Genomic DNA, 12231 nt, shown 5'->3' with positions numbered 1-12231 from the left:
GTGGAAGGAAATTATAGCTGGGAAGGTACTTTTATTTCATATATACATGCTATTAGATGCATAACGGAAGATTCTGCAATATTAAAACTGGGAATCTGAATGTAGCAATTTTTTTCATTAGGTTAAAAACCCACACAAGTCAAAATGATAAGAGACATAACCAAACAAAGGGATGAAATTCCGCCATTCTAGTAAGAAATTTCACACATATTTCTTACCTGTGGGGTGTGGTCATGTTAGCACTGCAGTGGTGAGGGGAGCAAGCGTAAACCACTGGTAGCTGAGCTGATCTCGTTGGTTAGTTGAGGAAGGTCTCCTCGCCCATGTTGCGGTGCTGACATCAACGTGAGTCGTTGTCGGGGCCACACCGTCATCGTGTAGGAAGGCCGGGTGTGGTGGTGGTGGGGGGGGGGGGGGGGGGGGGGGGAGCGAAGGCGGGAAGGGAGAGGGGCGAGGTGGGATGGGGCGGCACGGGATGAAGGTGAGGGCGGCTGTGTATATAGGGCTTGGAGAGTGTAGGACCTCACGGAGTTCTTCTGAATCTCGATGTGCTTCTGGCAGGCTTCGATGCGTTGGCAGCCAGCGCTCCTCCTAGTTACTGGCGGGCAGCGAGCTGCTGTGCAGCAGCGACAATGGTGCCATGGGGAACGGCTCAACATCAGTGTTGAAGAGAAGATGTAGAAACCGAATGCGATGGAGAAGATTGTGTAACTGTTGCCGATTCCTCTGGCGATCCTGCCCCTTCGCCACCCCATCATGGCATGCACGACCGGAGATGACAATGATTGGAGGGGAGGTGCGACGGTGGGCTGGGGACGCGGACGACAGGAGGATGGGCGAGCGGCGCTGGAAACGGGAGGAGGAAGAGGAAGAGATAGCGGCAGCTATGGTCGGTCTTCTTAACAAGCCCATTCAGAACCGACCATCCCAAGAACTGGCCCCACTTACTGTCAAAGCAGCCCCGATTAACCTGACGTCCTCATTTCCTGGGAGCTTAGTACCCGTAGTGATAAGAGCCATCAGTTGTGTTGGCAATAAGAATCGTTTTCTCTCAAGCATTGTAAACTTGTGTTGTACAGCCTTTGATTCTATCACTATTCCCCCCCCCCCCCCCCCCCCCCCTCATAAACAAGTGTTTTTGCTAATTCAAAGTTGGCTGATAAATGTTGCCACGCTGAGAACCGTCGATCCATGGAAAAGTCCTCTCAGAAATATTGTACTGTATTAGTTTTGCACACATAGGCAAACTAATTATAACAATACTGTAATGTTGTCTATGATTTTGTTATAGGATTAATTCACTTGTATAATATGAGCGCCTAGAAAAAAATCATATGGATTCAATCCTCTGAATTTTCAATGAAAATATTTTCAATCAAAGATATCGTAAGGTGGACTAAAAAGACTACAATGGCCACGATTATTATCAAAAGTGGTTGATATTTGTTATGCACTATTTTGACTACAAATAATAGGAAATAGGCCAAACATTTAATAGACTCGGAGAGGATGTGGTGTGCAATGGTGTTGGAGTAGGCAGACGGCTGGAGTAGACGTGGCACGTTGACCCGTTTATATATAATGCTTTTAACCCGTTGCAATGCACATGCATCTCTACTACTATAGTATACCAATTTTCAAACTTTGATTAGCCAGCCACAGTGATGCAGAAGCATTTGTTAGCCGTTGATTTCTTCCACAGAATGAATCACCGCCATTTATCAATGTTGAACCGAACTGATCCAACGTCCCTGATTTGTGGGATTCGCTCCGCACGGCCTCACGCCAAAACAAGGTAGGGGGTGGCGGGGCCATCTTTCTAGAGTTAAACGCAGCTGGCATCTGACGAACCTGACATAAAGTAACTTTCACGTGAGGAGCTTCTCGCCTACGAAGTTCATTCCCGGAACTTTCTAGAGTTAAACGCAGGGGCAGTTCACGTGAGGAGCTTCTAGTCTACAAAGTTCATGTTCGAGAACTTTCACGTGAGGAGCTAGCTTAATGTTGTGAACTGGCCCCGTTAGAAGTGTAGGCTATAGGTTCTAAACAAGTGTGCTTGAAGAGGCTAGCAGCCTATATTACTGCAATAGCAATTTGCTTCTCGCATGAGTAATGTTGAATGCATGCACAGAAGCACTTTTATTTTTCTCAGAAAAAAGTACACTGTAGAAAAAATTGTAACCATGGCAATATTGTTGTTCACTTGAGAGAAATATTCAAACGACCCGAAGGAAATTTAGTTTTAGATTTACATTTTATTTTAATTTTCTTAATGGGATGTTAAGTGATTTAAAGCGTCGTGCGGTCGAGAACACATTAATGATATAGTTTTTATAAGAAAACGCACAGTTTGGAAAGGTGAAAATTATAACATCAAACTAATTTTATCTATATTTTAAGTTTGAATTTAAAAAATAGAAGATTTCACAAACGCGTCAATAGCATTTCTTTTTGGAATAAAACAATTTTTTTCTAATGCACTCTTCATATAGAAATTCATTGTGCTAGCGTGATTTGATACGAATTGTAAACAACAATCCACGAGTTCCCAACATGATAATTTTATTATAATACATGATATTTACTTATAATTTAAATGATTTAGTATTGTGATCACACATAATAATCTAACTTGCAAAGCACATACAAATTACTAGTATTTACTATTGTGTGTGTGTGTATGAAAGCAAAAATTTAGGTCATCGGACCATAAAAAATGCATTTTATGTATATTTTATACTATATATTTTTAAGTTTATAATTTTACATAATATAAAATATTTTTTACAGTGATTATATATTTTCTTAATTTCTCTTTTTACGTCTAAAATAAGACAAAATTAACGGAACGTAAAATTACGATGTGTTGATGTTAAAATAGAGGGGTGAAGAATAACTATTACTTGTCGACCAAGACGTTCTATATGGACTTGTGTCTGTGACTTCTGTTGATCATGGGCTTGTTTGGACTTTCATTGGTCATGTTTGACTTGTGTTGACCAGACACCGTGTAAAACTAGGTAGGACGTGTTATGTTCTAAGAAAAAAGGTAGGACGTGGTATGATTTAACTATTCCATCAACACAATTTCAGTGGCATATCAGTCAAATTTGAACGTGAAATCAAACGCTGTACATCCCAAGTTAACAACATTTTTGTACGGAAGGAGAAACGATCCTTTATGCAACATAATGGGTCTTATTCATATCACCGATCTTACCTAGTTAATAAGTGTTTGCATGAATTATTTTGCGGCTTATTGAGATCGCGGTAGTAGATACGTATGCAGGCATGAATATGCATTCCGTCTTTAATTAATTGTTGAAACTTAGAGGGTACACCGGCGACTTATCGGGGCCGTTGAACAGCCCAAAGTTCTTCTCCGTCTCATCCCCGTCCTTTTGGTTCTCGTTGAACATGGCGAAGATGTACGTCTCCAGCGGCCCGGGCCTCTTTGGCGTTCCATTGCCGACGTGGTTGATCAGATTCTGGTTGTACGCCTGCGCATTTCCGACGCTCGCCTCGACGCCACCTGCCGACGGCCACCCACTCTCGGAGACCACGATGGGCACGCCGGCTGCGCCCACCTTCTCCATCGCAGTGTGCATTGCGTCGACCATGGCGTCGAAGAGGTTGATGTAGGTGAGGCCGTTGTCGCTCACCGTCGTGGCGCTCTGCTGGAAGAGCGCGTAGCTGAGGTCGATGGTGGGGTCACCCTTTTTGGCGAAGTAAGGGTACACGTTGGCAAGGAGCGGCGCGCCGGTGGTCTTGAGCAGCTGGGCCACGTCCGTCATGTACGCGTCCTTGAACGTGCCGTCGGAGGGCGGCGAGGAGGACGCGAGCACGCTCATCTTGACCGCGGTGGACACCTTGACGTCGCCGCGGCCGGCCGCGGCGAGCGCGTCGTTGAGGTTCTTCATGGCCGAGAGGATGTTCTGCGTGTCGCCGCCGTCCACCTCGTTGCCGGCCGCGACGTACTTGACGCGGACGCCCGGGTAGGCGAGCACGTTGTCCCGGACCCAACCGGCCGCGGCTGCAGGGTCGGAGGCGAGGGCGGCGAGGTCTCCGTTGCCCACGTCCATGATGAGGTCGATGCCGGTGCCGTCGAGGGCCCGGAGCGTCTCGGGGTCCGGCGCGTAGATGCGCATGGCGCCGATGCCCTGGGACTGGTAGAACTGCACCACGTCGGCCCGCGACGGCAGGTTGTCGCCGAGCATCCCGTTGCACACGCCGATGGATTGCACCACTGCACACGATAACATTGCGAATAATCAGTCATAGACTCCTAGTCTGACACTGGTGATCAACGGGGTCGTGCAGGTTGGTAGCTTACCGGTAAGGATGGGTGCGAAGACTCCGACGACCAACGCCGCGGCGAGCGCCGAGGCAGCATTTTGCCGTGCCATCTTCGAGCAGCTGGCTGACACTCCTCAGGTAGCTACGAAACAGTTGGAGCACGTACTCTACTCCTTTTGCATGCAACTGTACCATGCAGACGCGGCCTATATATACATACAGGATTCAGAAAAGTTTGGTGAGTTGCAAGTTCGTAGTTGGTCAATTCTCGTTCCTGACTTCAAAGCTGGTTCCACTCTATAGGTAGCCAGGTGCCCAGGTGTGTGGTGCGACCGTGCGTACATGAGTCCGAGTTCCAAACTTCCAACTGTCCAACGCAACCAGCTGCCTTTGAGACCCTGCACCAGTCGCGCCCCGAGAGAATTGTCACCTTCATATTTTTCCCACCTCATAATACATACATACGCACATATATCTTTATTTTTACCTAATAATAAAGTGTCTATCGCTTCTGCCGGTCTGTACAAAAAAAAACCCAAAGTTGGTATAAATTACCCTCTATATCATCCATTAGTAGTGAAGAAACGATTTGATTTTTTGGATCACAAGTTGCTGTCCTACTTCGTTGTTTTATAGAGGTGATACCGATATAAGAGCAACTGCAATGAGGCGATCCATTTCATCCGTCGCCGTCCGTTTGGGTCGGCGTGGACAGAGAAGTCGGCCCAACGCGCCGACCCAAACGGACACGCGTCCGCTTTTCGTCCGCGGGCGACCCATCCCGGTTCATTTTTGAGGCGGATTTGCGACGGCGCGGACGCGCGCACGCTCGCCTTCTCCTCTCCCCGGGCCTGCTGGTCGGTGGCTCATTGGCCTCCCCCCCCCCCAGCCAACAGCAACCCTCGCCCGCCTACTTCGTCACCGACGCCGCCGTCCTTTTTTGCCTGCAACTCTGCCAGCTGCTGCCGCCTCCACATCCGCTCAACAACGCTGCTCACTGATGGCTTTCGTAGTAATTTCAAAAAAATTCCTACGCACACGCAAGATCATGGTGATGCATAGCAACGAGAGGGGAGAGTGTGATCTACGTACCCTTGTAGATCAACGGCGGAAGCGTTGACGCAACGTAGAGGAAGTAGTCGTACGTCTTCCCGATCCGACCGATCCAAGCACCATTACTCCGGCACCTCCGAGTTCTTAGCACACGTACAGCTCGATGACGCTCCCCGGGCTCCGATCCAGCAAAGCTTCGCGGATGAGTTCCGTCAGCACAACGGCGTGGTGACGATGATGATGTTCTACCGACGCAGGGCTTCGTCTAAGCACTACAACGATATGACCGAGGTGGAATATGGTGGCAGGGGGCACCGCACACGGCTAAGGAACGATCACGTGGATCAACTTGTGTGTTCTAGGGTGCCCCCTGCCTCCGTATATAAAGGAGCCAAGGGGAGGGGGCGGCCGGCCAAGGTGGGCGCGCCAAGGGGGAGTTCTACTCCCACCGGGAGTAGGACTCCTAGTTGGACAAGGAGAGAGGGGGAAAGAGGAGGAAGAGAGGAAGGAAAGGGGGGGCGCCGCCCCCCTTCCCTTGTCCTATTCGGACTAGGAAGGGGAGGGGCACGCGGCCACCTCCTGCCTCCTTCTCTCTTCTCCCTCAAGGCCCATTAGGCCCAATAAACCCCCGAGGGGTTCCGGTAACCCCCCGGTACTCCGGAAAAATGCCGATTTCACCCGGAACGATTCCGATGTCCAAATATAGGCTTCCAATATATCGATCTTTATGTCTCGACCATTTCGAGACTCCTCGTCATGTCCGTGATCACATCCGGGACTCCGAACTAACTTCGGTACATCAAAATACATAAACTCATAATGAAACTGTCATCGTAACTTTAAGCGTGCGGACCCTACGGTTCGAGAACAATGTAGACATGACCGAGACATGTCTCCGGTCAATAACCAATAGCGGGACCTGGATGCCCATATTGGCCTACATATTCTATGAAGATCTTTATCGGTCAGACCGCATAACTACATATGTTGTTCCCTTTGTCATCGGTATGTTACTTGCCCGAGATTCGATCGTCGGTATCCAATACCTAGTTCAATCTCGTTACCGGCAAGTCTCTTTACTCGTTCCGTAATACATCATCTCACAACTAACATATTAGTTGTAATGCTTGCAAGGCTTATGTGATGTGCATTACCGAGAGGGCCCAGAGATACCTCTCCGACAATCGGAGTGACAAATCCTAATCTCGAAATACGCCAACCCAACATGTATCTTTGGAGACACCTGTAGTGCTCCTTTATAATCACCCAGTTACGTTGTGACGTTTGGTAGCACCCAAAGTGTTCCTCCGGCAAACGGGAGTTGCACAATCTCATAGTCATAGGAACATGTATAAGTTATGAAGAAAGCAATAGCAACATACTAAACGATCGGGTGATAAGCTAATAGAATGGGTCATGTCAATCAGATTATTCACCTAAGGATGTGATCCCGTTAATCAAATAACAACTCTTTGTTCATGGTTAGGAAACATAACCATCTTTGATTAACGAGCTAGTCAAGTAGAGGCATACTAGTGACACTAAGTTTGTCTATGTATTCACACATGTATTATGTTTCCGGTTAATACAATTCTAGCATGAATAATAAACATTTATCATGATATAAGGAAATAAATAATAACTTTATTATTGCCTCTAGGGCATATTTCCTTCACTCACTCCCCCCGTCGCCCCGCCATCGTCGATGAGCAAACTGTTTCCCACCGCCGCTCCCCCAACCGCACAGCCGCCCGCGACCAAGAGGGGTCAGTTCAGCAAGGCAGCTAGCCGGTCCGTGCGCGCCGCGACTCCCCTCGCCAGCTTGCACTGTCATATTAAAGGCCGTGGCGTCTCAAAATCTCTGGATCTGGCACTCTTTCTTTGGCATGTCTGGATCACACAATGATATGAACGTGCTTCAGCGCTCGCCGGTGTTTGCTAGGCTTGCCGAAGGCAATATCCCACCAGTGAACTTTACTGTCAATGGACACAACTACGACAAATGATACTATCTGGGTGATGGTATCTATCCTCAGTGGACCACTATTGTCAAGACAATACCCAACCCTGTCGGAGAGAAGAGGAAAATATTTGTCCAGGAGCAAGAGAGTGCCAGGAAGGATGTCGAGTGTGCGTTTGGTGTTTTGCAATCTCGATGGGGCATCGTTCGGTAATAACTGGAGCACGAAGAAACTGTGAGAGGTGATGACTGCTTGTGTGATCATGCATAATATGATCGTAGAAGATGAGCGCCCGGTACGTCTGTACGATCAAGGGTTTCGGTTTCAGGGTGAGAATGTTGTGCCTGAGCATGGAGTAGCGGCAACATTTGAACAGTTCACCCAATTTCATGAAGACATGCGTGATTGAAAAACTCACGTGCAGCTACAAAATGATTTGGTTGAGCATATGTGGGCTCATATTGGCAACCAATAGATGTATCTTCTTTTATTCGTTTGCAAAACTATGTGAAACATTTTTATTTGTATCCGGCTTGTAAAACTATAATATTTTTATTCGGTAAAACTATGTTATTTGACAATATGTTTGAATGCAAATCAATGTAAATATTGGGCGGCCAGTCGGCCACGCTGGCATGTATGGGTCGACGCGTTGGCATGCTGCCGACCCAAATCTAAAAAAGGACGGACGCAGGACAGACGGCCAACTCAAACGGACAAAAAGCGGACGAAATCACCATCCATTTGGGTTGGCCCGTTGGAGTTGCTCTAAGCCACCGATCAACAAGAGTGGTTGACGCATATCTCCTTCGATCATTGGCTTCCACACTTTTTAACTCCCTTTTCTCACGCATGTCCTCCCCCATGTATGCCTTCATGGGCCGGCCCATGTGCGGGGCTTCACTCCACTGTTAATTTTATTTTATTTTTCTTTTCTCATTATATTTTGTTTCTTCTTTAAGCTAATTCGGTATTTTCAAAATTTTAAAGTTTGAGTTTAATTTGAGAAATAAAAAAATATACGTGAATTCAAAAAATGTTTACAAATTCATAAAATTTTCACAGATTCAAAAAATGTTAGTAGTTTTGCAAAACTGTTTGCAAATTATAAAAAATCACGATTCAAGAAAATGGTCGGAAAAAAATCATGTTCATGATTTTGGTAAAATGATTGTATATTCAAAAAATATTCAGAAATCTGAAAAAAAAATGTCCATGAAACTTTAGAAAATGTTTCCAAAAATAAAAATAAATATTTTTTAAAATTTTGTTCCCCAATTTTTAAAATAAGTTCATCGATTCTAAAAAAATTGTGGAGTCAAAAAATGTTAATGAATTGGAAATTACGTTTGAAAAATGTTCGTAAACAAAACTAATGTTTGTTATTTTCTTGATAAAATCCGAAATTTCAAAAAAATGTCGATTCGAAAAACTGTTTACCAATTCAAAAGTCTTTTATGTCTAGGATTTGATTAGTTTCTCGAAACTCTTTTTATTTCTTGGCGGTGGGAGTAATTCGTGGTGTGTGCGATTTGTTTTTTAAGTTTTAAACATTCCGTTGCGCTACATAATGACAAGTGTGGCATGCATTGGCAAGCTAATAGCCTTGGGATTTACAACGTTGAATGCATTGTGATCAGATGGACATCGCGACCATCATTTGTGAGGGCAAGAAAAAAATATAGTAGCAACTGTTGGGGAACGTAGTAATTTCAAAATTTTCCTACGCACACGCAAGATCATGGTGATGCACAGCAACGAGAGGGGAGAGTGTTGTCTACGTACCCACGCAGACCGACTGCGGAAGCGTTGACGCAACGTAGAGGAAGTAGTCGTACGTCTTCCCGATCCGACCGATCCAAGCACCGTTACTCCGGCACCTCCGAGTTCTTAGCACACGTACAGCTCGATGACAATCCCCGAGCTCCGATCCAGCAAAGCGTCGGGAAGGAGTTCCGTCAGCACGACGGCGTGGTGACGATCTTGATGTACTACCGTCGCAGGGCTTCGCCTAAGCACTGCTACAATATGATCGAGGTGGAATATGGTGGCAGGGGGCACCGCACACGGCTAAGGAACGATCTCAATGATCAACTTGTGTGTTCTAGGGTGCCCCTTGCCTCAGTATATAAAGGATGGAGGAGGAGGAGGCCGGCCAAGGCAAAAGGTGCGGCCAGGATGTGGAGTCCTACTAGGACTCCAAGTCCTAGTAGGAGTCCACCAAGAGGGGAGGAAGGGAGAAGGAAGTGGAGGAGAAGGAGAGGTAGCCGGCCCCCTTTTCCCTAGTCCAATTTGGACCAAAGGGGAGGGGGGCGCAGCAGCCCCTTGGCCCTTTCTCCTCTTCCCACTAAAGCCCATCAAGGCCCATTGCTTCTCCCGTAACTACCCGGTACTCCGAAAAATACCCGAATCACTCGGAACTTTCCGATGTCCGAATATAGTCGTCCAATATATCGATCTTTACGCCTCGACCATTTCGAGACTCCTCGTCATGTCCCCGATCTCATCCGGGACTCCAAAATCCTTCGGTACATCAAAACTCATAAACTCATAATATAACTGTCATCAAAAACTTTAAGCGTGCGGACCCTACGGTTCGAGAACAATGTAGACATGACCGAGACACATCTCCGGTCAATAACCAATAGCGGGACCTGGATGCCCATATTGGCTCCTACATATTCTACGAAGATCTTTATCGGTCAGACCGCATAACAGTATACGTTGTTCCCTTTGTCATCGGTATGTTACTTGCCCGAGATTCGATCGTCGGTATCCAATACCTAGTTCAATCTCGTTACCGGCAAGTCTCTTTACTCGTTCCGTAATACATCATCTCACAACTAACATATTAGTTGTAATGCTTGCAAGGCTTATGTGATGTGATTACCGAGAGGGCCCAGAGATACCTCTCCGACAATCGAAGTGACAAATCCTAATCTCGAAATACGCCAACCCAACATGTATCTTTGGAGACACCTGTAGAGCACCTTTATAATCACCCATTTACGTTGTGACGTTTGGTAGCACCCAAAGTGTTCCTCCGGCAAACGGGAGTTGCATAATCTCATAGTCATAGGAACATGTATAAGTCATGAAGAAAGCAATAGCAACATACTAAACGATCGGGTGCTAAGCTAATGGAATGGGTCATGTCAATCCGATCATTCAACTAATGATGTGACCTCGTTAATCAAATAAAAACTCTTTTGTCCATGGTTAGGAAACATAACCATCTTTGATTAACGAGCTAGTCAAGTAGAGGCATACTAGTGACACTCTGGTTGTCTATGTATTCACACATGTATTATGTTTCCGGTTAATACAATTCTATCATGAATAATAAACATTTATCATGATATAAGGAAATAAATAATAACTTTATTATTGCCTCTAGGGCATATTTCTTTCAGTCTCCCACTTGCACTAGAGTCAATAATCTAGATCACATCGCTATGTGATTAACACCAATAGTTCACATCTTTATGTGATTGGTTCACATCTCCATGTGACCAACACCCAAAGGGTTTACTAGATTCAGTAATCTAGTTCACATCGCTATGTGATTAATACCCAAAGAGTGATCATGTTTTGCTTGTGAGAGAAATTTAGTCAACGGTCCTGCCATATTCAGATCCTTATGTATTTTGCAAAATTCTATGTCTACAATGCTCTGCACGGAGCTACTCTAGCTAATTGCTCCCACTTTCAATATGTATCCAGATTGAGACTTAGAATCATCTGGATCAGTGTCAAAAACTTGCATCGACGTAACCCTTTACGACGAACCTTTTTGTCACGTCCATAATCGAGAAACATATCCTTATTTCACTAAGGATAATTCTGACCGCTGTCCAGTGATCTACTCCTAGATCACTATTGTACTCCCTTGCCAAATCAGTGCAGGGTATACAATAGATCTGGTACACAGCATGACATACTTTATAGAACCTATGGCCAAGGCATAGGGAATGACTTCCATTCTATTTCTATCTTCTGCCGTGGTCGGGCTTTGAGTCTTACTCAACTTCATACCTTGTAATACAGGCAAGAACTCTTTCTTTGACTGCTCCATTTTGAACTACTTCAAAATCTTGTCAAGGTATGTACTCATTGAAAAAACTTATCAAGCGTCTTGATCTATCTCTATAGATCTTGAAGCTCAATATGTAAGCAACTTTACCGAAGTCTTTCTTTGAAAAACTCCTTTCAAACACTCCTTTATGCTTTATAGAATAATTCTACTTTATTTCCGATCAACAATATGTCATTCACATATACTTATCAGAAATGCTGTAGTGCTCCCACTCACTTTCTTGTAAATACAGGCTTCACCGCAAGTCTGTATAAAACTATATGCTTTGATCAACTCATCAAAGCGTATATTCCAACTCCGAGATGCTTGCACCAGTCCACAGATGGATCGCTGGAGCTTGCACATTTTGTTAGCACCTTTCGGATTGACAAAACCTTCTGGTTGCATCATATACAACTCTTCTTTAATAAATCCATTAAGGAATGCAGTTTTGTTTATCCATTTGCCAGATTTCATAAAATGCGGCAATTACTAACATGATTCGGATAGACTCTAGCATAAATACGAGTGATAAACTCTCATCGTAGCCAACACCTTGAACTTGTCGAAAACCTTTTGCGACAATTCTAGCTTTGTAGATAGTAACACTACTATCAGCGTCCGTCTTCCTCTTGAAGATCCATTTATTCTCAATTGCTTGCTGATCATCAGGAAAGTCAACCAAAGTCCAAACTTTGTTCTCATACATGGATCATATCTCAGATTTCATGGCCTCAAACCATTTCGCGGAATCTGGGCTCATCATCGCTTCCTCATAGTTCGCAAGTTCGTCATGGTCTAGTAACATGACTTCCAGAACAGGATTACCGTACCACTCTGGTGCGA

At 45.3% G+C, this 12231-nt stretch overlaps 1 protein-coding gene across 1 annotated transcript; it reads right to left on the bottom strand.

Moving 5' to 3' along the window:
* Positions 1–2096: 2096 nt before the first annotated feature.
* Positions 2097–4512, bottom strand: LOC125549280 (glucan endo-1,3-beta-glucosidase GII-like). Its single transcript, XM_048712727.1, has 2 exons — positions 4334–4512; positions 2097–4246 (listed from the first exon to the last, which is right to left on the bottom strand). The coding sequence occupies exons 1-2, from the start codon at positions 4404–4406 to the stop codon at positions 3315–3317; spliced, it is 1005 nt and encodes a 334-aa protein (XP_048568684.1). The 5' UTR covers positions 4407–4512; the 3' UTR covers positions 2097–3314.
* Positions 4513–12231: the final 7719 nt, after the last annotated feature.

This window comes from Triticum urartu, chromosome 3 (assembly GCF_003073215.2).
Source record: "Triticum urartu cultivar G1812 chromosome 3, Tu2.1, whole genome shotgun sequence".
Taxonomy (NCBI): Eukaryota; Viridiplantae; Streptophyta; class Magnoliopsida; order Poales; family Poaceae; genus Triticum; species Triticum urartu.
Note: the sequence above shows the minus strand (reverse complement) of the source record. Positions and strands in the feature narration are given on the sequence as shown.